This window comes from Hyperoodon ampullatus, assembly GCF_949752795.1.
Source record: "Hyperoodon ampullatus genome assembly, chromosome: 2".
Classification (NCBI taxonomy): domain Eukaryota; kingdom Metazoa; phylum Chordata; class Mammalia; order Artiodactyla; family Ziphiidae; genus Hyperoodon; species Hyperoodon ampullatus.
Genome location: NC_136915.1, coordinates 15,966,626 through 15,993,823, shown reverse-complemented (window position 1 = coordinate 15,993,823; position 27,198 = coordinate 15,966,626). Strand labels below are relative to the sequence as shown.

Genomic DNA, 27,198 nt, shown 5'->3' with positions numbered 1-27,198 from the left:
ACTTTGCGGTAACCCACATTTATGAGATGAACTGATACTTAAAGAAAAACAGTAATTTGCTTTCTTTTTCCATGACTATTCAATGGCCTCTTTCAGTATAGTTTATTTTTTTGAATTTTTGTATTTTACTTTATTTTTTATACAGCAGGTTCTTACTAGTTATCTATTTTATACATATTAGTGTATACATGTCAACCCCAATCTCCCAATTCATACCACCACCACCACCACACCCCCACCACTTTCCCCACATGGTGTCCATACGTTTGTTCTCTACATCTGTGTCTCTATTTCTGTCCTGCAAATCGGTTCATCTGTACCATTTTTCTAGGTTCCACATATATGCGTTAATATACGATATGTTTTTCTCTTTCTGACTTACTTCACTCTGTATGACGGTCTCTAGATCCATCCACACCTCTATAAATGACCCAATTTCATTCCTCTTTAGGGTTGAGTAATATTCCATTGTATATATGTACCACATCTTTATCTATTCATCTGTCGATGGGCATTTAGGTTGCTTCCATGACCTGGCTATTGTAAATAGTGCTGCAATGAACATTGGCGTACATGTGTCTTTTTGTTTGCTTTGTTTGTTTTTTTATTTTTGGCTGCATTGGGTGTTCGTTGCTGCACGTGGGCTTTCTCTAGTTGCAGTGAGCAGGGGCTACTCTTGGTTGCGGTGCACAGGCTTCTCATTGCAGTGGTTTCTCTTGTTGCGGAGCACGGGCTCTAGGTGCACGGGCTTCAGTAGTTGTGGCACGTGGGCTCAGTAGTCGTGGTGCACGGGCTTAGTTGTTCCGTGGCATGTGGGATCTTCCCAGACCAGGGATCGAACCTATGTCCCCTGCATTGGCAGGCGGATTCTTAACCACTGCGCCACCATGGAAGTCCCGCATGTGTCCTTTTGAATTATGGTCTTCTCTGGGTATATGTCCAGTAGTGGGATTGCTGGGTCATATGGTAATTCTATTTTTAGTTTTTTAAGGAACCTCCATACTGTTCTCCATAGTGGCTGTATCAATTTACATTCCCACCAACAGTACAAGAGGATTCCCTTTTCTCCACACCCTCTCCAGCATTTGCTGTTTGTAGATTTTCTGATGATGACCATTCTAACTGGTGTGAGGTGATACCTCACTGTAGTTTTTATTTGCATTTCTCTAATAATTAGTGATGTTAAGCAGTTGAGCAGCTTTTCATGTGCTTCTTGGCCATCTGTATGTCTTCTTTGAGAAATGTCTATTTGGGTCTTCTGCCCATTTTTTGATTGGGTTGTTTGTTTTTTAATATTGAGCTGCTTGAGCTGTTTATATATTTTGGAGATTAATCCTTTGTCTGTTGATTTGTTTGCAAATATGTTCTCCCATTCTGAGGGTTGCCTTTTCGTCTTGCTTGTAGTTTCCTTTGCTTTGCAAAAGCTTTTAAGTTTCATTAGGTCCCATTTGTGTTTATTTTTATTTCCATTACTATAGGAGGTGGATCAAAAAAGATCTTGCTGTGATTTATGTCAAAGAGTGTTCCTCCTATGTTTTTCTCTAAGGGTTTTATAGTGTCCTGTTTTACATTTAGGTCTCTAATCCATTTTGAGTTTATTTTTGTGTATGGTGTTAGAGAGTGTTCTAATTTCATTCTTTAACATGTAGCTGTCCAGTTCTCCCAGCACCACTTATTGAAGAGACTGTCTTTTCTCCATTGTATATCCTTGCCTCCTTTGTTATAGATTAGTTGACCAGTATAGTATTTTTTAACATTAAAATGGTCTTAAACAATCAATTTAACTATACGCAATTGATCAGCGGATGAATACACAAAACCTGCTGGTTAATTCTAAGGTAGGTCAGCTGCTAAATCATTTACTGTCCTACTTTCTTATCAAGGAAGGAACAAGGCCAAACCCTTTCTTTTCATGAAGATGAATGTATGGCAAAGCATTAACTTTCATCTCTGTTGACAGAGCTGCATATAACCAGTGACAAATCTCAAGACATATCAGAAATTAATAAACTGCAAAATGTTACTTGGGCTCCCCTCCTGCCTCTCCTACTTGTCAACCGCAATTCCGCTCTCCATTTATGTAGGTTTGACATCCCCCGGACAACTCCTGCTCATGAGCCTGCATTTCAAGTTCTGTAAACATAACTGCTGTACTGTCACCATTACATCCATCTCCATTCCACTCCTTCTGCCCCCATCTTAGTTCTGGGTTCCTCTAACCTGATCATTTCACTAATGACATGACTTTGCAATAATATACTAATACACCCCTTGCCCTCATTCTGGCCCTTTCCAATTCATTCTCATAATACTTCAGGGATCTTTCTGAAATCAGACATTCAACCACGTCACCCTTCAGCTTAACATTTAATGGTTTTTCTCAATGCTACACAAAGAGCCATACAATCCAGTAATCCCACTCCTAGGAACATATCCAAGAGAAATGAAAACATATGTCCGTATAAAAACTGGTGTACTTGGTCACAGCAGCATTATTCATAATAGTGAAAAAGTGTAAACAACCTAAATGTCCATCAACTGATAAATGGATAAACAAAATGTGGTATATCCATACCATAGAATATTATTTGCTACCAGATGTCAATACTATCCAAAGTGATCCACAGATTCGATGCAATCCCTATCAAAATCCTATGATATTTTCTGCAGAAATAGAAAACCCATCCTAAAATTCATATGGAATCTCAAGGGACCCTGAATAGCCAAAATAATCTTGAAAAAGAACAAACCAAGAGACACATTTCCTGATTTCAAAACTTACTACAAAGCTACAGTTATCAAAACAATGTAGTACTGGGAATTCCCTGGTGGTCCAGTGGTTAGAACTCAGAGCTTGCACTGCCGTGGGTCCGGGTTCAACCCCTGGTCAGGGAACTAAGATCTCTCAAACCGCACAGCACGGTCAAAAAAAAAACAGTGTAGTACTGGCATAAAGACAGACAGATAGACCAATGGAATAGACAGCCCAGAAAAAAACCCTTGCATATATGGTCAAATGGTTTTTGACAAGGGTGCCAAGACCATTCAGTGGGGAAAGGCCTGTCTTTTCAACAAATGGTTCTGGGAAAACTGGATATCCACATGCAAAAAAAATGAAATCAGACTCTCCTTATCTGGCACCATATACAAAAATTAACTGAGTAAGGCTTCCCTGGTGGCGCAGTGGTTGAGAGTCTGCCTGCCGATGCAGGGGACGCAGGTTCGTGCCCCGGGCCGGGAGGGTCCCGCATGCCGCGGAGCGGCTGGGCCCATGAGCCATGGCCGCTGAGCCTGCGCGTCCGGAGCCTGTGCTCTGCAACGGGAGAGGCCACAACAGTGAGAGGCCTGCGTACCGGAAAAAAAAAAAAATTAACTGAATACAGCTCAAAAACCTGTAAGACTATAAGACTCTAAGAGGAAACACAGGGCAAAAACATCACCACATTGGATTTGGCAGTGATTTCTTGGATACGAAATCATACAAATACATATATTGGTCTCTGCCTCCAGTTCCTGGCAGAGAGCTCTTAAATCCCTTAGAACTTCCTAGGTGATAGGCGTGTCTTTTACTCTAATGAGGCGACTCTTGATGGGCTCCTGCACAGCTTCAGGATGAGGGCTGATCACCAGAACGACCAAGTCACGCTTGGAATTTTTAGCCTCATCCGCCATCCTCCAAGAAGGGGAGAGGGGCTGGAGATTGAGTTAATGATTCATCATGCCTTCATGATGAAGCTTTCGAAAAATCCCCAAAGTATGGGGTTCTGAGAGCTTCCAGGATGGTGAACACTTCTACATGCCAAGAGGGCTACATGCCAGGAGGGAGGTGCACCCCACCTCCACAGAAACAGAAGCTCCTGCGCTTGGGACCCTTCAGGACCTCACCAAATGTATCTCTTCATCTGGCTGTTCATTCATATTCTTTAGTATCCTTGGTAATAAACTGGTAATCTACTAAATAAACTGTTTTCCTGAGCTCTGTGAGCCATTCTAACAAATTATTGAACCCTAAGAGGGAATCATGGGAACCTGATTCATAGCCAGTCAGTCAGAAGCGTAGGTAACAATCTGGATTTCTGATTGGCATCTGAAGTGAGAGTCTTAGGAGACTAAGCCCTTAACTCATAGGGTCTGTGCTATCCTGTTACTGTCAGAATTGAATTGTGTAATGGAGCACCCAGCTGGTGTCAGAGAATATCTTGGTGTGGAAAACCCACACATCTGCCATCAGAAGTACTGTCAGTATGAGAGTAGATGAGAAACGAGATTTTTGCTGCTCAGACACCAAAAGCACAGTCAACAAAAGAAAAAATTGACAAACTGGACTTCATAAAAATTTTTTAATTTTGTGCACCAAAAGATAATACCAGCAGAGCAAAAAGGTATCCCACATACATGGGAGAAAATATTTGCAAATCACAGATCCGATAAAGGATTAATATCAAGAATATATAGAGATGGGACTTCCCTTGTGGCACAGTGGTTAAGAGTCCGCCTGCCAGTGCAGGGGACATGGGTTCAAGCCCTGGTCCGGGAAGATCCCACATGCCGCAGAGCAACTAAGCCCATGTGCCACAACTACTGAGCCTGCGCTCTAGAGGCTGCGAGCCACAACTACTGAGCCCGCGAGCCACAACTACTGAAGCCCGCAGGCCTAGGGCCCGTGCTCCACAACAAGAGAAGCCACTGCAATGAGAAGCCCGCGCACCGCAACAAAGAGTAGCCTCCACCAGCCGCAACTAGAGAAAGCCCGCGCTCAGCAAGGAAGACCCAACACAGCCTAAATAAATAAATAAAGAGTAAACCTTGAAGACATTATACAAAGTGAAATAAGCCAATCTCAAAAAGACAAATACTGTATGATCCTACTTACATGAGGTACTTAGGAGTAGTCAAAATCACAGAGACAGAAAGTAGAGTGGTGGTTGTCAGGGGCTGGGAGGTATGGGCAGGAGTAGAGAGTTATTGTTAACTGGGTACAGAGTTTCAGTTTTACAAGATGAAGAGTTATGGAGATAGACGATGGTAATGAGTGTACAGCACTGTGAACATATTTAATACCACTTAGTGGTACACCTAAAGATGGTTAAGATGGTCAATTTAAAAATGTTTTAATTTAAATTAAAATTTTAAAAATTTTATTGAAATATAGTTGATTTACAATGTTGTGTTAGTTTTGGGTATACAGCAAAGTGATTCAGTTTTATATATATATATATATATATATAAAACTTTTTCAGGTTCTTTTCCATTATAGGTTATTACAAGATATTGAATATAGTTCCCAGTGCTATACAGTAGATCCTTGTTGTTCATCTATTTTATATATAGTAGTGTGTATATGTTAATCTCAAACTCCTAATTTATCCCCCCAATTAAATTGGTAAATTTTGTTATTTGTATTTTATCACAATTAAAAATATATATATTGAGGGAAAATACCCCTCAAGACTATGAGGGTTAAATGAGATAATGTAACATGCTTAGCACAGTGTCTGGCACATAGTAAGTGCTCAATAAATGGTAGCCATTATCATCACTCCCTGAAGGAGCCAAAGTCTCTCTCTCCTCTGGGATGATGCCTGGACAGTTTCTGAGACCTGAAATGCAGACCTCCACCCGGTCCACCTACTAAGCACCTAAGATGGAATTCTCTAAGATGGAATTCTGAAGTCTCCACTTCCTTTTCACATTCCTCAAGAAGGTAAGCCCCTCAAGGGCAGGCCCAGTGCCTATTCATCTGTGCACCCCTCCCCTGAGATTTCCACAATGCCTGGTATTAAATTGCTTAGAGAAGTATACATTAATTATTACTACTATGTATGTAAAACTGGAATACCAATTGTCGGACTTCCATACCACCTACAGTAGCCATGATAGGAGCAAATGTGTTATTTTAACTTATGATTGCTATCCTTCATTCACATGGCTGCAGCTAGTATTTACCAAGTACAGGTAATGTACTAACCACTGTACAGAGATTATCTCATTTTATCATCACTTGTAAACAACTACCATTTTATAGTTGAGGAAACTGAGGCACAGAGAGGTAATTATTGGTACATTTACTTCTAAAGCAAAAAATCAGGCAAAAGAAAAGGAAAGGCATGTGAATGCTACCACAGTCCATTAAATGGAATACATTCTAGGGGCTGCTTATAAATGTCCATGGCTTGCATTTTTCCTTATGCTTAATACACCTGGCTTGCAAGGACAGCCTTTTTCAGGAAAGTATCATGGCATTGGTCAATCCCTCTCCCAACCATGACATCTCTTTCCCCTCTTTTAGATTTTCTGGCCAATACATGGATTATTAAGACTAGATATTCCTGGGACTTCCCTGGTGGCGCAGTGGTTAAGAATCTACCTGCCAATGCAGGGGACACGGGTTCGAGCCCTGGTCCAGGAAGACCCCACATGCCGCGGAACAACTAAGCCCGTGTGCCGTAACTACTGAGCCTGCGCTCTAGAGCCCGCAAGCCACAAATACTGAGACCACCTGCTACAACTACTGAAGCCTGTGTACCTGGAGCCCATGCTCTGTAACAAGAGAAGCCACTGCAATGAGAATACCGTGCACCACAACGAAGAGTAGCCCCCACTCGCCGCAACTAAAGCCCACACACATCAACTAAGACCCAACACAGACAAAAATAAATTAATTAATTAAAAATTTTTTTAAAAGACTAGATATTCCTTACTCTGGTCTCAAAGTGGGAGTGAAATGTGGGGGAGAAGGGACATAGCCAATTTCACAGTTTTTTCACATTAAGGATTCCCAAGGCCTCCAAATGAATCCACAAAGTACTGGAACGAGATTCTCCTCAAAGCTTCCTCCAGCAAATCTGGGGCCATAGCCTCTGCCACACAGACATCAACTTGGTCATGAGGTCACAGCCTGCCAGCACAGGCCTTCTGCGTTCGAGAGTGAGTTGTAACAGCACTCTAAGGGCAATGACAATGCTCCTATGACCTACACTCGCAGGGCTTAGATAGTCTCAAATTGCAGGGAAGGACCTCCATAAGTCTCATAAACTCTGATTTTCTCATCTCTTAGGATCTTATTTCCCCTGGGAAACAGAAAATAGATAAAACCTCCCATCCAGTCCGAGTGACAAGCAAAGGTGAGCGCATCAGCTCTGTCCCAGAACTATTAAGACTCCTGTGTTAGCGCAATACTATGCCTCCTATTCTCATTAGCAAGAATGTGTGTCTTATTCATGTGGGTACACACAAGACTAACTACTCAGTATGTACAAGGAAAAATATCAATAAATGGCACAGCCCTTGAGCAGAGTGGGAAAGAAAACCAGAGCATTCAATAAATCTGATAAAACAAAAATAAATTCATAAAATTAGCAAAAACCATTAATGACGCATTCTCATAAACTAATGGAACATGCTATTCATAAAACGTAATATTCTTCACTCCTTTTTAATTTCCTGCAATAAGGCTTTGGCAGTACCACTTAAACCAACATCATGCTCTACTTGTTTAAATAAAAAAGTACACTCTGGTTTATGTTTCTTGGTTGACTACTCCCAAATATTTCTAATACTACTTTATTATTAAGATTACTGACAATAATTTACATGCCCAGATGAAATTAAAAGTTGGTAAAAGTTCCAAGAGTACAAGGACACATGATCAAAGTGTGAACTGGCAGAAATTCACATGAAATGTACCCTACTTGGACTTTTAAAATTTTAATGCTAATTCATTCAGTTAATAAAGACACTGAGTAGCAGATACAGGCTGAGAACAGAGTCTACAAAATTCTCAGCAACACATATCATTCATTTAACAATAGTTACTGTATGTCTCCTCTATCCCAGGGGCTGGGGGTCAACAGTGAACAAAACAGTCTCTGGTTCTCACGAAGTTTACATTCTAGGGAGGGACAATCAAGTAAAGAAACAAATTGCAAATTCCAGATGGTGATAGGAGCTATTAAGAAAAATTAGTGGGGCTTCCCTGGTGGCACAGTGGTTCAAAATCTGCCTGCCATCTACCCTGAGAAAACCATAATTCAAAAAGAGTCATGTACCACAATGTTCATTGCAGCACTATTTACAATAGCCAGGACATGGAAGCAACCTAAGTGTCCACTGACAGGTGAATGATAAAGAAGATGTGGCACATATATACAATGGAATATTACTCAGCCATAAAAAGAAACAAAATTGAGTTATTTGTAGTGAGGTGAATGGACCTAGAGACTGTCACACAGAATGAAGTTAAGTCAGAAAGAGAAAAACAAATACCGTATGCCAACGCAAAAATTTATGGAATCTAAAAAAAAAAAAATGGTTCTGAAGAACCTAGGGGCAGGATAGGAATAAAGACGCAGATGTAGAGAATGGACTTGAGGACACAGGGAGGGGGATGGGTAAGCTGGGACGAAGTGAGAGAGTGGCATGGACATATATACACTACCAAATGTAAAATAGATAGCTAGGGGCCTCCCTGGTGGCGCAGTGGTTGAGAGTCCGCCTGCCGATGCAGGGGATACGGGTTCGTGCCCCGGTCTGGGAGGATCCCATATGCCGTGGAGCGGCTGGGCCCGTGAGCCATGGCTGCTGGGCCTGCGCGTCCGGAGCCTGTGCTCCGCAGCGGGAGAGGCCACAGCAGTGAGAGGCCCGCGTACCACAAAAAAAAAAAAAAAAAAAAAAAAAATAGATAGCTAGAGGGAAGCAGCCACATAGCACGGGGAGATCAGCTAGGTGCTCTGTGACCACCTAGAGGGGTGGGATAGGGAAGGTGGGAGGCAGACACAAGAGGGAGGAGATATGGGGATATATGTATATGTATAGCTGATTCACTTTGTGATACAGCAGGAACTAACACACCATTGTAAAGCAATTATACTCCAATAAAGGTGTTAAAAAAAAAAAAAAAAACGGCTGCCAGTGCAGGGGACACGGGTTCGAGCCCTGGTCCGGGAAGATCCCACATGCTGTGGAGCAACTAAGCCCATACGCCACAACTACTGAGCCTGCGCTCTAGAGGCTGCGAGCCACAACTACTGAGCCCGCATGCCACAACTACTGAAGCCCGCATGCCTAAAGCCTGTGCTCCGCAACAGAAGCCACTGCAACGAGAAGCCCAGGCACAGCAACGAAGAGTAGCCCCCGCTCGCTGAAACTAGAGAAAGACGGCGCACAGCAAAGAAGACCCAATACAGCCAAAAATAAAATAAATTAAATTAATTTTTTTAAAAAGCTTTAAAAAAATTTAGTGACGTGATGGAGAATAAGCAGGACACCTAGGAACTTCTTAAATGCTAACAATGTTATTATTTTTAAAAGACAGTCTCAAACCTTATGGATGAACTAGGGAGAAAGGAAAAATCTGAGGGGAAGAAAGGAAAAGAAAGGAACAAGAAGTGAAAGAAGAGAGAAACATGTTTAACAAATAATGGCCTATTGTGCCTATTACAGGGAGGCATGTGTTTTGTTTTGTTTCTTTGAGTCAATGAGCTCAATGTACCAGGTCAAACCATATTAGAAATCTTCTAACCCACATACTCCTATTATACACAAATAAATAGATATTTTAAAACCAGAATATGGGGGAAATAAAACTGCTTTCCCTATGATAGGAAAGGAGGGGTGGTATTTATAAATAAATGTAGCTCTTCCTATAGGACAAAATCATACGAGAACATTACTCAAGCTTCAGAGTAAATCCTCGAAGAACAATTTTTAAAACAACTTGTGCCTAAAGTGCATGCTTATGAGGGCTCTTTAACTCAGCTGTACAATATCTAGGCTAAACACGAGTGATTAAAATAGTCATTTTTCAGCAAATCGGTGGGAAAAGAATGAAAACACTTAGTTATAAGGTGCCAAACAGAGAAGTGCTCACCAAGGGAGCTGTCCATTCACCTTGACCTCCCTTCAGTCTCTCTGAAGCCAGAGAATATGAAATTATCTAATAGGCTGAAGAACAAACAAAAAAAAAATTATCAACATGCAGCTGAAAGCTTGCCTTGGCCCTTCTTCCCTGCCTACATCTTCTACAAAACCTCTATCTTATTATGGCAGGCTGCCGTTCCTGAGTCTCCATCTCCATTTTGAAGCACTAGAAAAGCAAGCAGCCAAAGAAGCTTGCTTCTGAAGAGTTCTATAACTTCTATAACTTCTAAAGAGTTCTATAACTTCTAAACAGTTCTATAACCTCACTGCCTATAGGAATAGGAACTAACACACTCACTACAGAAGACTGTTCATTCCAGGGACTTCCCTGGTTTAGAATCTGCCTTCCAATGCAAGGGATGCAGGTTCAGTCCCTGGTCGGGTAACTAAGATCCCACATGCCGCGGGGCAACTAAGCCCGCAGACTCTAGAGCCCATGCGCCACAACTAGAGAGAAGCCCGCGTGCTACAACGAAAGATCCTGCATGCCGCAACTAAGACCTAAGGCAGCCAAAAAAAAAAAGTGTTCATTCCATAGTCTCAAATACTTCTTAGACGAAAGTCCCCCAAAATTACACTTCGATGCTTCATTTCTCATATGCCCTTTCTCTACGTCCATTACTTCAGGGACAACCCCCTCGAAATCTGAACTCAGCTTCTCCCTCAAAATTAAAAACTTCTTCTCAACCTCATTATCATTCTCAATACAAATTCAACCATGTAAGCAGAAAAACAATCAAAATTATGAGCTTTTTTCTCACTACAGTCTCTCTCCTGCCACCTCACATGATCAGTTACCAAGTCTCATATGTAACTTAGTATAATGAGGTGCACATGCACCCCGCCTGCTTTACTTCCAAATTCTGATCAATGACATCACCACTTAACCAAGTTCTAACCTTGGAGTCATCTTTATAAGAAATGAAATGAGGCAAAGTTAACCAAGTTGGAGAGAAGATAAAGAAAATAGCATTTATTGAGTTCCTACTATGTACTTGGCACTGTGCTGGCCCAGGAGGTGGGTATTACTGTCTCCTTTTTATAAATGAGGGGAAAAGTTTGAAGTTTCTCAAATAGACCCATTCCCTTCTGGTCTAACAGTTCAGACTTTGATCACTTCACATTCACAGTACTGTTAGCCTCCTCTACTCCTGATTTGTTCTATATAAAACACCGCCAGGACAATCATACCAAAATTCCATTTACATCACATAAGTTCCCTGTTGAGGGCACTGAAATGCCTTCTCTTTCCCTATCTGCCCACTGACTGGCCCATAGCTCAGTACATATTTGTTACTTAAAACCATCTCATGGGGGCTGCCCTGGTGGCGCAGTGGTTGAGAGTCCGCCTGCCGATGCAAGGGATGCAGGTTCGTGCCCCGGTCCGGGAAGATCCCACATGCCGCGGAGCGGCTGGGCCCGTGAGCCATGGCCGCTGAGCCTGCACATCCGGAGCCTGTGCTCCGCAACGGGAGAGGCCACAGCGGTGAGAGGCCCGCGTACAGCAAAAAAAAAAAAAAAAAAAAAAACCATCTCATGATTCCCTACTAGCCTCGACTTACTGAGCCCTAGGAGCTGAAAGTAATAGATTTTTTAAGACAGAGGTGCTGAATATGCAGAATGCATGTGAAAAAGCCAAAGCCAATTCAAAAGCCTTCAAGATAAGGTAGAATCTGTCTAAGGTAATTCACAATTCTGACTCCACCCAAACCAGCCTTGCTTAGGGAGTAGGGGGGTGCTGAAATTAGAATGCCTGGGTTCTAACCCCAGCTCCTCCACTTCTAGCCACTTAACCTCTCCGTGCTTCAATTCCTCCACCATAAAAGTTCAACCAGCCTCTGCTCAAGTTCTTCCACTCTCCCTGACTATCCAAGTCCAAGTCATTATCCAAAGCTCTACTAAAGGCCCATTTCCCCCAACCCACCACTCCATTTACTTGATTTATAATAATAGCTCTACAGTAAAAAGTCTGAATAACTTATTTTAGTTTTTATCTGTAATCATATATCACCATGCTTCATTTAATTATTCCACCTGTGTATGCCCCACCAATGTCCCACTCATGAATGACACAACTACTTACTGCCTCAGGTGATCAGCAGTGGCACAGTATCAATATCAACAATTATTACTACCACCATTTACTGAATATAGTAAGTGCCAGGCATTGTGCAAGTATCTTGTGTACTTTTCTGTCCTTCAGTCTTCATAATCCTTTTAGGTAAATCTATCTCTTTATCACCATTTCATAGTTAAGGAAGCCTCTATATAAACTCACTCATTTAATCCTCAAAACAACTCTGTGAGATAGCAATATTATTGCCAATTTACAAATGAGTAAGCAGGCACAGAGAGGTTAGATAACTTGCCCGAAATCACACAGCCGGTAAGTGGTGAATTCGAGGATGAAGGGGTAGCTGTGATAAATTACTTCATTTACTGATTCATTCTCAACATTTTTTATTAAGCACTCTTCTGGGAGCTGAGGATACAGCAGTGAATGAACCAGAAAACATCCCTGCTCTCAAGGACCTTATAATTTTATTTCTTTTCCAATATTTTCATTCAAGGGCACAATCCTAAATCCTCTTAAATACTTTGTTAAGATTTCCATACAAAAATATCAAAATTAGATAATAAAAATTAGTATCAAAGAAAAGTATGGTACTTGAAGCCAGAAAACCTGGGTTAAATTCCTAACTTTGCCATTGATTAGGCCCTGGGCAAATCCCTTCACTTGACTCTCAATTTCATGACTTGTATTAAATAATGTATTAAGTTGCACACCAAGCACAGAGTCTGGCACTTAGTGAGTTTCCCTCTTTCCCTCTCCCCTCCAAGCAGTGACTTCATAATTTTTGTGTCGTCCCTGAGCACATGTTAAAAGGCTACACCGAGTTACACTAAGGGATGAAAAGTTACCAATCACTATCTTACTTTCCAAGGCAATTCTTATTCCAGATCACCATCGCTATGTCTCGGATTTCAGACCCCAGACTAATCTGATGCCTATAAACCAGGTTACAAGTCGGGAATGACAACAACTCACGTTAAAGCCTGACAGTATCTATAAAATGCTCCCGATGACCTTCTTAGAGGGCACTTTTGATTCAGCAGAGGAGGAATGTGGCCTCCAGGCCAAGCTGCACGCCCCGTGCGAGAGATGTGACACGAGGGAGGAGAATTTCCAGCCTCCAGCCCAAGGTTGCGCCCTGCATACTGCTTCAACTCGCAGAGCTCCCCAACTCTCCTGCCACCTGCCAACCCGACCCCCACCTCCTCGGGGCTGCATCTCCACCCCTCCCACCTCGGGCAGCCGCCCAGGCTCCTGGAGCCCGCGTCCCCAGCCGCCGTAGTGACCTCCCGCCCGGGCCCGGGCAGCTCTCCCTGGCCTGAGGGGCTGGAACAGGCCGAACGGCCAGACCTCTCACGGGACTTCTCCTCCGCCCTCCGGGTCAGCGGAGCCTTGAGCCAACTTATCGGCTCCGGGTGGGGCCTGCCGGAGACGAGGAACCCCTTACCTATCTTCACGACGGCATCCGCCAAGCACCGGTCCCACTTCCTGCCGAGCTCTGAATCCGACATGTTCCCCACCCGCAGTTCCAGCTTTCCGGACCGTCGGGCCCCGCGCTCAAACCCCAGGCAAGTCTCGCGAGAGCCGCCTCCGTTCCCAGGCCCGGAAGGCCGACGACGGCCCGCCAGATATCGCGAGATGATCTGACAGCTTCCGTACTTTCCGGTTTTTTTCAGTTGGTCGTCAAGGTGACGGGTTGCCAGGAGGCCAGAGGTGACCCTGACCTTGGAGCCGCGCCTACCTAAGGGTTGCGAGGCGGACAGGTTTCCTAGGCGGCATCCAGAGCCCTGTCTGGAAGGTCCTTCCACAACACCAACTCCCGACGTTGGCCTTGGAAATTCCCAGGGCAAGTGAGGGCACAGCGCTGGATTTATTCATTAATTTACTCATCTTGGCTTTTTCTTCTCCCTCATTCACTCATTTATTGCAGTGGAACTCCCGCCTTCACCACTAACACAGAAACTGCTCTGGCAAACGTCACCTATTGCGGGGACTTCCCTGGTGGTCCAGTAAGTAAGACGACGCGCTTCCATTGCAGGGGGCGGGGTTCGATCCCTGGCCGGGGAAATAGATCCCACGTGCATGCCGCAACTAAGAGTCCTCCTGCAACAACTAAAAAGGAAAGATCCCTCAGGCAGCAAGGAAGATCCCGCGTGCAGCAACTAAGACCTGGCGCAGCCTAAATAAGTAAATAAATATTAAAAAAAAGAAAAGTAACCTATTGCCAAATAAAGTGGACGCTTTTTTATCTCTGTACAGCATTGGACACAACTGCTCTCTCTTTCCTGATCCTCCTTGTCTCCGCCTTCTCTTTATTCATTTGACTCCCAGGACACCAGTCTTTCCTAATTATCCTCTTCCGACTCTTCTCCTTAGGGGGTCCATCCAGGGCTGTTTTTCTCTGCAGCTAGTTAAGAGTGTTGGTTCGCTGGGTTCCATCAATCCTCTTTACATACTCTCCCTGAGTAATTGCAAACAGTGCCAAATTCTATCTCCAGATCAAGCTTCCTATTCATAATTCAGCCTCTTTGCTGGTGTCCTTTAATTTTCCCTTCCCGTTTCCATCCTCCATCCTACCAACAAATACAGATTTGACTCTATTATTCCTCTGATTAGAAGCTGTCAATGACTCCTATTCATCTACTGGTTATATTCAAGCTGCAACAATTCATTCTAGGAAACCTACACTAATAAAACTTAGAGCCCCCTTTCATCCATCCACTAATAGAGCATGGAGCCTCCCTCCATCTTCTTACTGTCGCAGGAGCTCACCTACCCCACAGGATTCTCTACATTGTATTGAAACATCTCTTTACAGATGTTTGTATCTGCCAGTAAAACTAGAAGCTCATTAAAGGCCTGAGCTGCCCCTTCTTCATCTGCACACTCCCAGTTCAGAGCACAAGGCCTTGGACAGTAGGATCTTCTATGAAATAAATGAACTGAATTGAATTCATTCACCCATATACTTATTTATTCTTGACATCTTTAACAGCAGAATCACTGTTCTAGTCCTTGCTATGACAGAGCCCCTTCCTTCAGGAAGCCTTCTTCCATGACATGACCATCCTTCATCCAGCTCGCATCTGAACTACATATCAGACTATATTGTAATTGTTTGTGTGTCTCTTGGATGTGACTGTGAGCTCCTTGAGAACAGGGGCTGTGCCATTTCTATATCCTGATGACCAGGAGAGAGCCTAGTATATATTGGATTTTCAATAACTGCTTTTCGAATGGATGTAAGAATGAATATATAAATGATTGACTGGCTGATCAGTTGAGTTAGAGAGAGGAAAAAAAAAAGTCTCTGTTCTGGGAGAACTTTATAGTGTAGCATTTATGTTGAAAAAGAGAAGGAAAATTAACTTCACTAAATACCAATGATGTGTCACAAATACCACCAGGCATCTCACGTACTTTAATTTATCCTCACAGCAAGTTGAGATTAGGATCTTCATTTTCGCAGATTTGGAAACTGAGTCTCAGAGAAGTTAAGTAATGTGGAAGATGCACGAGGCTCTGCATTGTGTAGATTTAGAAACTGGCAGAGGCATTTTTATTGGATTCAAGAGAGTTGTGAATTTTTGTAGAAGGCAGAGAGCAAATTACGAGAGCAATCAGAGGCAGATGGTATAGCATGAATTCTGGAGCCAGGCTGTCTGCATTCAGATCCCAGCTTTTTCCTAGTTTGTATCTATTATTCTCTCTTTCCGTGGTTCCTTTCCCAATACGATGCTTTATTCACTGCTGTAGCCCCACCCCTAGAACATTATGTGACACATAGTGTTTGCTTGATAAATATCTTGATTGAATGAATAAATAAATGGAAACTCTGGAGTTTTTATAGTTCTTAGAGAACAAAGACCAATACAAGTGGGAAAAATATTTTTTTAAACAGCAATTAAAAAAAAAAAAACCCCAGCAAGACACTCACTGTAAACTTAGTTACATTCAAAATGATTAAAAATAGATTTCTCAATGCTGGAGAAGGGAGTTACAAACATGGAAAGGGAAAAAGCGTGAAAGAATTCTTTGCTGTTGGATTGGAATTGAGTGTATCAGTATGAACTCATGGTATTTAATGTAATAGAGATACATATAAAAGTGTGTGTGTGTGTGTGTGTGTGTGTGTGTGTGTTTCCCAATCCTGTCTGTGGAGGGGGCCTAAAAGCAATGACATACCAGTAGCAATAAGCAAACCTAGATCTTGGCTTCTAAATACCATCCTCTACTTAAAGGACCCAGGGTTCCCTGGAAAATTGGCTAAGACTCCAGGGCTCAAGCAGGGAAAATTCAAGATGACCCTGGAATATCTTCTTGTATCACAAAGTAAGGAAGTCTTCAAAGAATGATAGTGTCATGTCAAAATGTTTTAGTAACTACAAACTGCCTAAAGAATTGCTTTGTTCCTAATTTGAACCCTTTGTGTAAGCTATTATTACCATCATTAGGACTTCTCCCAATTGTATGGAGCAAATTTCACAAAGATAGAAGTTTGCGTTTCAAATGGGTAAACACAGAGTCTTGTAATAAAGCAATTTCACAGTAAGAGAGCTAGTATCTTTTTACATTGGATAGAAGAAAAGTGAAAAAAACTGTCACTTAAGTAGAATAGATTTTAGCCTCGACTGGTTAATCAACTGAACATAAACTCTTTGTTTAGTTTACTAGGTTGTAAATCCAGCTTCATTAACAACACAGATTAGAATATTTTACAGCACAGCACCTGCATATATAAAGGTCTTTTAGATTCCAGTATTATTTTTTCAGTTTCCCTTCAATTAAGAACTAATTCCTTTCTTAAAGGGAGATTCACATTTTTTGATTCATATCTTCTCTAAGAGGGGTCTTATATCATCTTGCCCCTTCAGTAATGTGTCCAAAGTCAAGCAGCTACTAAGTAGCTTCCTTGTTTGTTTCCAAAGCCCAGGTGGCTGTCCTTTGTTGTTGTTGCTGTTGTTTTTAAAAACATGCATATGTGTGAAATACAACAAGCATACAAAAAAGTGCTAAAAACATAAATACAGCATGACACATAAATTATTGTAAAACAAACACTACTAGCACTTCAGAAGCCCACTCCCTGGTGTGTCCTTTGCCAGATCATATCCCCTCCCTCCCTGCCAGCATAACCACTATTCTGACTTCTATGTTATTCATTTCCTTGCTTTTCTTTAAGTGTTGTTATCTGATTATGCATCCTTCAACAATATGGTTTAATTTTGCGTGGTTTTGAACTTTATATGAATAGAATCATACCGTCTGTATTCTATGGTATTTGACTTCTTTTGCTCATTTTTATGCCTTATGATTCATCCATGTTGTTGCATGTATAGTCCGTTCTCGATTCATTGCTATATAGTATTCCGTTATAATCTATCCATGATTTTTTTTTTATTGAAGTATAGTTGATTTACGATGATTTAGGTGTACAGCAAAGTGATTCAGTTTTATATCTATATCTATATATGTTTATATATATTCCTTTTCAGATTCTATTCCATTACAGGGTATTACAAGACACTGAATATAGTTCCTTCTACTATACAGTAGGTCTTGTTGTTTATCTGTTTTACATATAGAAGTGTGTATCTGTTAATTCCAAATTCCCAATTTATCCCCTCCCCTTTCCCCTTTGATAACCGTACGTTTGTCTTCCATGTCTTTGAGTCTCTTTCCGTTTTGTAAATAAGTTCACTTGTATCATTTTTTAAGATTCCACAGATAAGTAATATCATATGGTATTCGTCTCTGTCTGATTTAGTATGATAATCTCTAGGTCCATACATGTTGCTTCAAATGGCATTATTTCATTCTTTTTTATGGCTGAGTAATATTCCATTGTGTGTGGGGGGGTGTATATAAAACACATCTTCTTTATCCATTAATCTGTCGGTGGACATTTAGGTTGCTTCCATGTCTTGGCTCATAATTTGTTTATTTTTTCTACTCTCCATGGGTATTTGGGTTGTTTCCAGCTGGATATTATTACCAAGAAGGTTTCTCATCCTTGTACATATATCCTGGTGCATATCGGCATACATTTTTATATGATATGTAACTAAGGAGGGCAATAGGGTTTGTTTATCTTCAGCTTCATTAGATATTGCCAACTTCAGCCCAGAACGACTGTACCGATTTACATCCTCACTGCAGTGTATAATCACTCCTGTTGCTCCACATCCTCGCCAAGAGTTGATTTTTTAAAATTACACTCTAGGGCTTCCCTGGTGGCGCAGTGGTTGAGAGTCCGCCTGCCGATGCGGGGGACACGGGTTTGTGCCCCGGTCTGGGAAGATCCCACATGCCGCGGAGCGGCTGGGCCCGTGAGCCATGGCCGCTGAGCCTGTGCGTCCGGAGCCTGTGCTCCGCAATGGGAGAGGCCACAACAATGAGAGGCCCGCGTACCGCAAAAAAAAACCAAAAAAAATTACACTCAAAAATTGTTGCCAACCTGATAGGTGTGTAGTGGCATTTTATTGGGGTAATCCTTGCTCTTTCAAGTGATTAAGCTACTAGATCATGTGTTCTGAATATATAATAGCAGGAATGGGGGATTCAAACTGAATGAAAGGGTCCCTGAAAGAGGAGAGGATGACAGAGACACTTTGCAAACTTAATGCTTTGCTACCTTGAAGCAGGTGTACTGGGTTGAATAGTGTCCCCCACCACATTCATGCCCTTCCCAGAACCTCAGAATGTAAACTTATTTGCAAATAGGATCATTGCAGATGTTGTTAGTTAAGATCGGATCATAATGGAACAAGGGGAACCCAAAATCCAAAATGACTGGTGTCCTCATAAGAAGAGGAAGAGTTGTAGAGAGACAGGCAGATACAGAAGGAAGATGGCTATGTGAGGATGGAGGCAGAGATCAGAGTTCTGTGGCTGCAAAGCCAAGGGGTGCCAGGGGGTGCCAGCAATCCCAGAAGCCAGGAGAGAGCCATGGACAGAGTCTCCCTCTGAGCCACCAGGAAGAGACCAACCCTGCGACACTTTGAGTTTGGACTTCTAGCCCCCAGAACTGAGGGAGAATAAATTCCTGCTGTTCTGAGCTACCCAGTCTGTGGTTCTTTGTTACAGCAGCCCTAGGAAACTAAACTAGCAGAGACCACACCAGATTGGAAATCGTGAGAGCTGGACCCCCGACTACTCTGCCGCTAACTGGTAGTGATGTACCCACAGCAGCTCCCCTCAGATGGGCCTCCCCATCAGCTCTCTTCAGATTCTTTGATTTGCTTCTTCCCGTGTAGCTCAGATCCAGCTTAATGGACATCGGCGGCAGGCCGGGCCAGGCCAAAAGATGAGGCCACATTGCAGCAGGACAGAGACTGCGACCGCGCTGTTGGCCCCGGAGAGGCACGAGGACAGGGGACATGGGTCCGATCCCTGGTCCAGGAAGATCCCACATGCCGCGGAGCAACTAAGCCCATGTGCCGCAACTACTGAGGCCCCCGTGCCTAGAGCCCATGCTCCACAACGAGAGAAATCACTGCAATGAGAAGCCCACGTACCGCAGTGAAGACTAGCCCCCGCTTGCTGCAACTAGAGAGAGCCCGAGCGCAGCAACGAAAACCCAACACAGCCCTAAATAAATAAATAAATAAATAAATAAATAAATTTATTTATTTATTTTAAACGAAGAAATTCTAAAAAAAAAAATGGGCCTAATGCTGGCAATGGCTCCCACTGTTCCTAACTCCGGGGTATTACATCATTCCTCTCACTTTGTAAATAGTAACTTTACAAACTCTCCTCCATTTCCCAGTTTGAGTGGACCACGTGTTTCCTGCCTGGACCCTGACCCTAAACCTATGAGAGGCCCTTGCTCCGCCTCCATTCCCTACCTAACTCCACCCACCCCCTTTGTTTCCTTCCTAGAGCATATCACAATTTGCAATTACCTTCTCTATTTACTCCTTCCTTCTCCCCCTCCATCACCCAACCCAGCTTCTCCCACCAGACAGTAAGTTCCATGAAAGCAAGGACTTGACTTGTCTCATTATCACTATATCCCTAGTGCCTTGCAGTGTCTGGTACATTGGAAACATTTAATATTTCTTGAATGAATGAAGGAAGGACGAGGAGGAACGATGTCTTTTTCATGTTTACCTCTCCAACACTATCCATGCCGGGTACTCAGTGGTGCTTGGCTGATGTTCCATGTTCTCACACGGTCCTGTCTTTAGTGCCTGAGGGTCCCAGTGTGAAGCACCAGTTAAGAGTAACAACCAGAGTGGATTTCAGTGTAGCTTTGTGGCCAATATTTTTTTTAACCATATGTTTGAATTGACCTTAAAGGGAACACTTGAAAAGGTGCAACTGAAGGTGCATTTTCTGCCATTACCTGCATTTGATGTGGATGTGTGAGAGAGCGTGAATTTGAGGCAAATAGCATCACTGAATTGGTTTGGATTTAAGCACGTGAACTAAGTGAGTGACAGTTGGTACAAATGTAATCATCATATCTTGAGTATTAATATTTCAAGGGCCAACCAAAATCAATCAGACATTTTTCCACTACAGAGCTCCCCTGGCTAACTTAATGTCAAGTGACCTTTGATTTTGACCTGGATTATATGAACGCAGCCATTATGGGGTAACTGGATATCACTTGTCTATTCTGTGGGTTAATAAAAAGTTAGGGAATGCAAAAATGATTTCTTAGCCAATGCAATCTCTTTGGTAGAGAAAATATTTCTTAACATGGGATCCACGGAGAAAAAGCGGCATTTTGGCAGAAAATAGACTGGGTAGCCTCTTCTTAATTTCTCTTCTGTCTCACAGCCAGAGAGGTGGGTGTCTCAGCCCTGAATTTGTACTTCGGTCTGTCTGCTTCTAAAGTCACAACTTTACCTGGCAGGTTGATGGATGTGTTTCAGAGGGTCTTTCCATGAATCCCTGAAACTATGCAAATCTTTATGTAGGAGTGCATATCTTTTTTTCTTTGAGTCTATAGCTTTCTTCTGATTCTCAAATAAGGTTGAAAACTATTGACCTGGAGTCAAATACAGGTCTGGGGATGAGACGAGTCCCTCCAGCAGAGGGCGGTGGCTCCCACATTCACTGACCTCCTTGACCTTACAACATTGGTTGTCAAGAGATGGAAGAGGGGACTTCCCTGGTGGCGCAGTGGTTAAGAATCCACCTGCCAATGCAGGGCACATGGGTTTGAGCCTTGGTCCGGGAAAATCCCACATACTGTGGAGCAACTAAGCCTGTGTGCCACAACTACTGAAGCCTGCGTGCCTAGAGCCCATGCTCTGCAACAAGAGAAGCCACTGCAACGAGAAACCCGCAACCAAGAGTAGCCCCCACTCACTGCAACTAGAGAAAGCCCACAAAGACCCAACGCAGCCATAAATAAATAAATAAATAAATAAATTTTTTTAAAAAGAAAGAAAACATGTTCATTAGCGCTAAAAAAAAAAAAAAGAGATGGAAGAGGGTGAGCCAGGTAGGGCTGACCTGAGGGCACCAAAAAAGAACACCAACTTTTCCCTGTTCTTCCTGTTGGGTTGGTTTTGAAATCCCATTTCCAACCCCCAGTTACCACATCATGGGATACATAAACTCTCAAGCAGTGGCTTTGGGGAAGACTACCTTCTCCCATCAACTTCCTGAACAGGCCTGGAAGATTCTTCTCAAGGACACGTGTTTTTCTAAGCTTTTTGGCTCCTTTGTCAATGCTGGTTTCTCTTGCTTCCTTTATGGACATGTTTAGACCACCTGAACAAATGCTGATTCAGAGGTCCTGGTTGGAATACATTTTTCAGTGGAAACTTAAATGAACTGACCTTGATTCTCACTTGGACACACTTGCCTATAGGATAAACACCTAGCTCCTTAACTTTGCATTCAAAGCCTTTTGAGAACAGTTCCACTCCCCCTTCAACTCTTTCACTAATCTCCCACATGAGGTTGAAATGGAGCAGGACCCTGTGGGGCCCTCCTGGGTACAAATCCTTTCAGTGTCCCCCATTTCTCGTTTGTAGGAAATAGGTTTCATTCAGCCACCTTGACCTTCCTTGAGTTACAAAGGGCAGATTCAGTTGATTGTCAAGGTAGGGAAGGAATGTAGAAACAAAGGAGGAGCAGGCAAGAAACAACAGTGCAGCCATGGGGCAGGGTCCTAGTTCTTCCTGAAGGAATATACATAAACAACACCTTTGAGTTCTGCTGCAAGAATTAAAGCCCCCACCCAGGTGGAAGATGGTAACTTCAGGGTGAGCACAAGATTCCTGGAACACTGCCCTGTTACCTCACCACCAACCAATCAGAAGAAAGTCTGCACACAGTGGAAGATAAGGAAGACTCTGACCCCCTCCCCTGAATGATTCTCCCTTTAAAAACTATCATGGTCGAGCAGGATCTTCAGAGTTGGGTTTTGGACACAAGTCTGCCTTCTCCCCAGGTTGCCAGCCTCCTGAATAAAGCAACTTTTCCTTTCCAACCGACACTTATCTCTTGAGTATTGGCTTTTGAGTGGCAAGCAGCTGAACCTGAGTTCAGTAATAAGGTCTCCATGTAAGGTCTCCTTCTTGGCCAAATTATTCCTGCTATCACTTTGGACTTTCCAACAAGCTCTTGAAGAGGTCACGCCTTCCTTCCTGTTTTCCTAATCTCTCCCATTCTGCAGCCTCTTCTTCCTCCATGGAGCCTTCTCTGGCTGAGAAGCAGTGGATCATAGAGGTGTTAATGAAACCGAGCAGGACCCTGTGGGCACGGGAGCCTTTCTGTTCAGCCTCCATGACCTTCCCCGAGTTCCAAAGGGCAGATTTGAACAGTTGCTAATCAAGGGAGGAGCAGCCAGGAAAACACCTGAGGCGAGATTAAAGGAAACAGAGAAGCTCATCAGGAAGTTTACCTGAGACCAGATTAGAGGAGTGCAGGCCCTGCACACACCCTAATCTTGTCAGCAACCCCAGCCTTGAACTATTGCTATAAAACTCCTCAAAACCTTGCCGGGCTGGGACCCAGTTTCTTAGGTCAGGAGCCCACTGTGCCCCCTTTGCCTGGCAAAACAATAAAGCTATTCTTTTCTACTTCATCCAAAACTGTCTCCAAGATTCGATTTGGCACCAGTGCACAGAGGTCAAGCTTTTGGCATCATTAAGGGCTCTGAAAGACTGAGAAAGCAAACCACAAAGATAATTGAGGGGAGAGTCTTGTAGGCACAGAGAGGAGTAAGTGCAAAGGCCCTGGGGTGAGAGCTTGCTTGACACTTTAGAGGCACAATATTGCTGGAACAGACTGTGCAAACAGGAGATGAAGTCAGAGGGGTGGTGGAAGCAGATGGTATAGAACTTTATAGGCCACAGCAAAGACTTTGGTTTTACTGTGAGTGAGGTGGGAAGACATTAGAGGGTTTTGAGGAGAGGAGTGACACCATCTCACTTGTGTTTAACAAGGCCACTCTGACCATTGTGTTGAGAATAGAATGTTGGGGGCAAGGCAGAAGCAGAGAATCAGATAGAAGGATATTGCAATCATCCAAAAATGATGAAAAAGGAAGCAGTGAGAAGAGGTTGACATCTGGATGTTTTTTGAAGTTAGAGCTGATGGGATTTGCTGATAGATGGGGTGTAGGGTTTGAGGGAAAAAGAAAGAGGCATTAAGGATGGTTCTAAGATTTTCAGAGTGAGCAAGCAGAAAGGCAGGAATAGACACTGAGATAGGAAAAATTGAGAGAAAGAAGCTTGAATGGGGGAACAGAATCAGGAATTCCATTTTGGCTAGGTGAAGTCTGGAGCTGCCTAGTAGACCCAGTTTATGTGCTGCCCCATATTTCCTCAACTCTTTCTCCTCCCCGTGGCCCCTTGACTGCTTACTCAAAGAAGAGCCTTGGTCACCACAACTAATGGTCTCCTGCTAAGACCACTGGCTGTCTCAGTCTCTCCCAGGGTGAGGGCCAGGCTCCAGCTCACCTTCACCATGCCTGCTGCAACAGAAGCTGAAAAAGCTCCAGGCATCAGACCCAAACGACAAGACCATGGCGGATATGTTTCCTCCCAACGCTGCTGAGTCCAGGATTAAGTTCTAAACCACGGCTGGGGGAGCAGGCATCCTCAAGAAGCCCCAAAAGGCCAGGGACTACAACCTGAGGTGCAGGGGTAAACTATTATCATTGGGAGACAAGAGATGAGGAGTCAACAGATGAATTCTACTTCCTTCTGCAGGCCAGAAATAAACTTTACCTTCTTAAGAGGCAGCACCATGTGCTGTGGTGTCTCCCCACCTCCACCCTGACTCCCACCCTGGCCTCTCTGGAGATGTTTCCACGTGATCGCACCACTAGTTGTGTTTTCTTATGAATATATGACTAGCTTGATAATGCCCTCCCTTGTGTTTGCTTACCTTCACTCCTGGCCTCATTTTCCCTTTCTCGCACTCTCTGTCCTGGGATTTCACTTCTTCAATAGAGCATTTCTAAGGCACCTGGCTAAGTCCATATTCAAGTGGAAATACAGAGTGAACTGGGGAGAGGTCTGTGCTGGAGATAAAAATGGAGAGTTCAATGCATATATATACATTTCTCTAAGATCACCTAAAGAAGGAGTATTGACAGAGAGAAAAGAAGACCAAGGACTAAGCTTTGTGGCGCTGTAACATTTAGAGGCTGGGGAGTTGAGGATGAATCAGCAAAGAAGAATGAGAAGGAATGACTATGGCTGGGAGGAAAACCAAAAAGAATGGTTTTCTGGAAGCCAAATGAACAAAATGTTTCAAGAAAAAGAACATGATTAACTGGGTCAAATGAAGATGAAGAACTGGCCATTGGATTTAGCATCAAGGAGGTTATTTTGGTTACATTGACAAGGACAGTTTCCTTGGAGTGGTCGGAACCAAAGTTTAAGACAGTGGATTTGAGAGAGACGAGGAGGAGGACTGGAGACAGCAAGTGTACCCTGTCTTTTCAAGGAGTTTTCTCCGAGGAGGAACAAAGGAAAAGAGCAATAGCTTGAGAAGGGGTGGAGTTGCTAGCGGGTTTTTAGGATGGGAGAAATTACTCATGTTTGTGTGTGGAGGGGGATGATTCAGGATAGCGGGTAAAACTGATGATCCAAGAGAGACAAGAGAGGAGATGGCTGCAGCCTGAAGTTCTCAGCAGAAATGCTAAGATTTTTAGACTCCAGGGGGCTGGAAGTAGGAGGTTGGATTCTGAGGAAAAAGGGAGGTTGCTAGACATCTGGAATTTCCTTTCCATGGATGCCTGGGTCTCCAGGGCCCAGCTTTTAAATTTGAACATTTCCTTTTTGATGTGGTTAGCATCCCTGAGCCCACAATGTGTTCCCAAGAGTATTTAATTAAATGGGAATCTGGTGTGCATCTGTGACTAATTAATGCTGATCAAAAACAATTAAATATTAAATGTCAGGGCTGTTACCTGGTTCCTAACCATTGCAAAGGGCTGAATGTAATGATCAAGTCCTGACCTCCATAGGAACCAAGTTCATGTTAAAATAGTGAAAGACTAAAACTGAGCTGATGAAAGAGCAGAAAGTTTGATAAAATATTTGAAGCAATGAAATGCTGAGCATCAGGAAAAGGGAACCTCTTAGAGCTCTCTTCCTCAATGTGTGGGTTTATACTGGATTTTTTTTTTCTTTTTTACCATATTTCTTTTTGACTGTGCCGTGCAGTATGCAGGATCTTACTTCCCCGACCAGAGATCCAACCTGTGCTCCCTGCATTGGGAGCGCAGAGTCTTAACCACTGGACTGCCAGGGAACTCCCCGCGTATGGGTTTAGAAGGCCCTCTGGCTAATAGAAGTAATGGCAGTTCTACTGAGCAATGTAGTAAACATTTCTAACAGTTCTTTTTAGAGCAAAATATGCTTTCACGTGCTTTCATTTTATATGATATATATAAAACGATGTAATTCATTCAACAAGTGTTTCATGAGATGTGATTTGGCCAATCCTGTGCTAAGCTCAGGGAATAAACAGATGCATAAGACTAACCCTCTGTCATTAAGATCTAGCCTGGTGCTTCTCAGAGGGCGTCCTGATGTCCACCATTGTCAGAACCAACTGGGATGCTTTGCCTTTCCTCTCTCTACTTTACCTAGTGTGATTAAGGGCAGCTGTTGTCTCCTAGTTTTGTAAACAATATTTTTGTTTCATTTCTTGTTGAGTGATTTTTAAAGATGGGAGGTGGGGAGAAACGACTTTGCCATCTTGAATCTGGCGGACCATCATGACCCTTCTGGTCCTGGTGAGGAGTGGGGCACTTCCAGTGGACCCCACAGATGGGCTGCTTCTTACCCATGGAAGCAGGGTGGGAGATGGAAGGACAAAGACCAAAAACAATGGCTTGGATGGGTGAGGTTGCTGAGAGCCAGGAGAGTGAGTCAAGCCTAGAGAACCATCTAGCCAAAAGATGGGTGGAGGCTAGGAACCATAGCATGAAGCCAAAACAAAGAGATTTTATGAACAAGGAGCAGCAGGGAGGAAAGACAAGGAGGTGGTCTGGAAGGAGTCCAGAGACAAGCTGGGGATGCTTGTGGAGACTTTATATCTCATCCCTGCACCGGCTTGAATATGCTGCCCAGGTCATATAAAAGCGTCAGGTGGATGGGCCACTTGATGTTTTCTCCCTCACTGCCCATCTGAAAGGTGAACAGTAAGCTCCTTCATGAGAGTCTGAGTTCTGAGCTGTTGTCAACTTTAAAGTGCTCATTTGATGCTCTCAGGATGGTACTTGATACTTCAAATTCTTAACTTGTACTGAGCCTGCGCGTCTGGAGCCTGTGCTCCGCAACAAGAGAGGCCGCGACAGTGAGAGGCCCGCGCACCACTATGAGGAGTGGCCCCCACTTGCCGCAACTAGAGAAAGTCCTCGCACAGAAACGAAGAGCCAACACAGCCATAAATAAATCAATAAATTTTTTTTTAAAAGGCACAATTCCTTGAAAAAACATTCTTAATTTGTAAAGAGGAGACAAATGTAGTTCCCTCAACCTACTTTACAAACGCATGGGGATGCTCTGTGGACCAATGAGACTTCCAGTCTGACTTTCCCCTTTGGGAACAGGAGGCTCTTAACAGGGACCATTTATCCTGAGAACTCAGACACTTCTGCCTTCTGCTTGAAACCAAATGCAGGAGAGGGAGGCAAGGGAACTCACAATTCTGTTTAGCACCTGTTGAGTGCAAGGACCTTTCCACGTGTTGCTTCTTTTATTCTCCTAATGGCCATC

General features: G+C 43.3%; 1 protein-coding gene across 1 annotated transcript in view; it reads right to left on the bottom strand.

Moving 5' to 3' along the window:
• Positions 1 to 13,557, bottom strand: part of MICOS10 (mitochondrial contact site and cristae organizing system subunit 10) — a 34,848-nt gene extending 21,291 nt beyond the window's left edge. Inside the window, exon 1 of the mRNA XM_079725729.1 lies at positions 13,440 to 13,557. Within this exon, the coding sequence (XP_079581855.1) occupies positions 13,440 to 13,503 (64 nt within the window). The 5' untranslated portion in view covers positions 13,504 to 13,557. The remainder of the gene's footprint in view (positions 1 to 13,439) is intronic.
• Between the last annotated feature and the right edge of the window lie 13,641 nt (positions 13,558 to 27,198).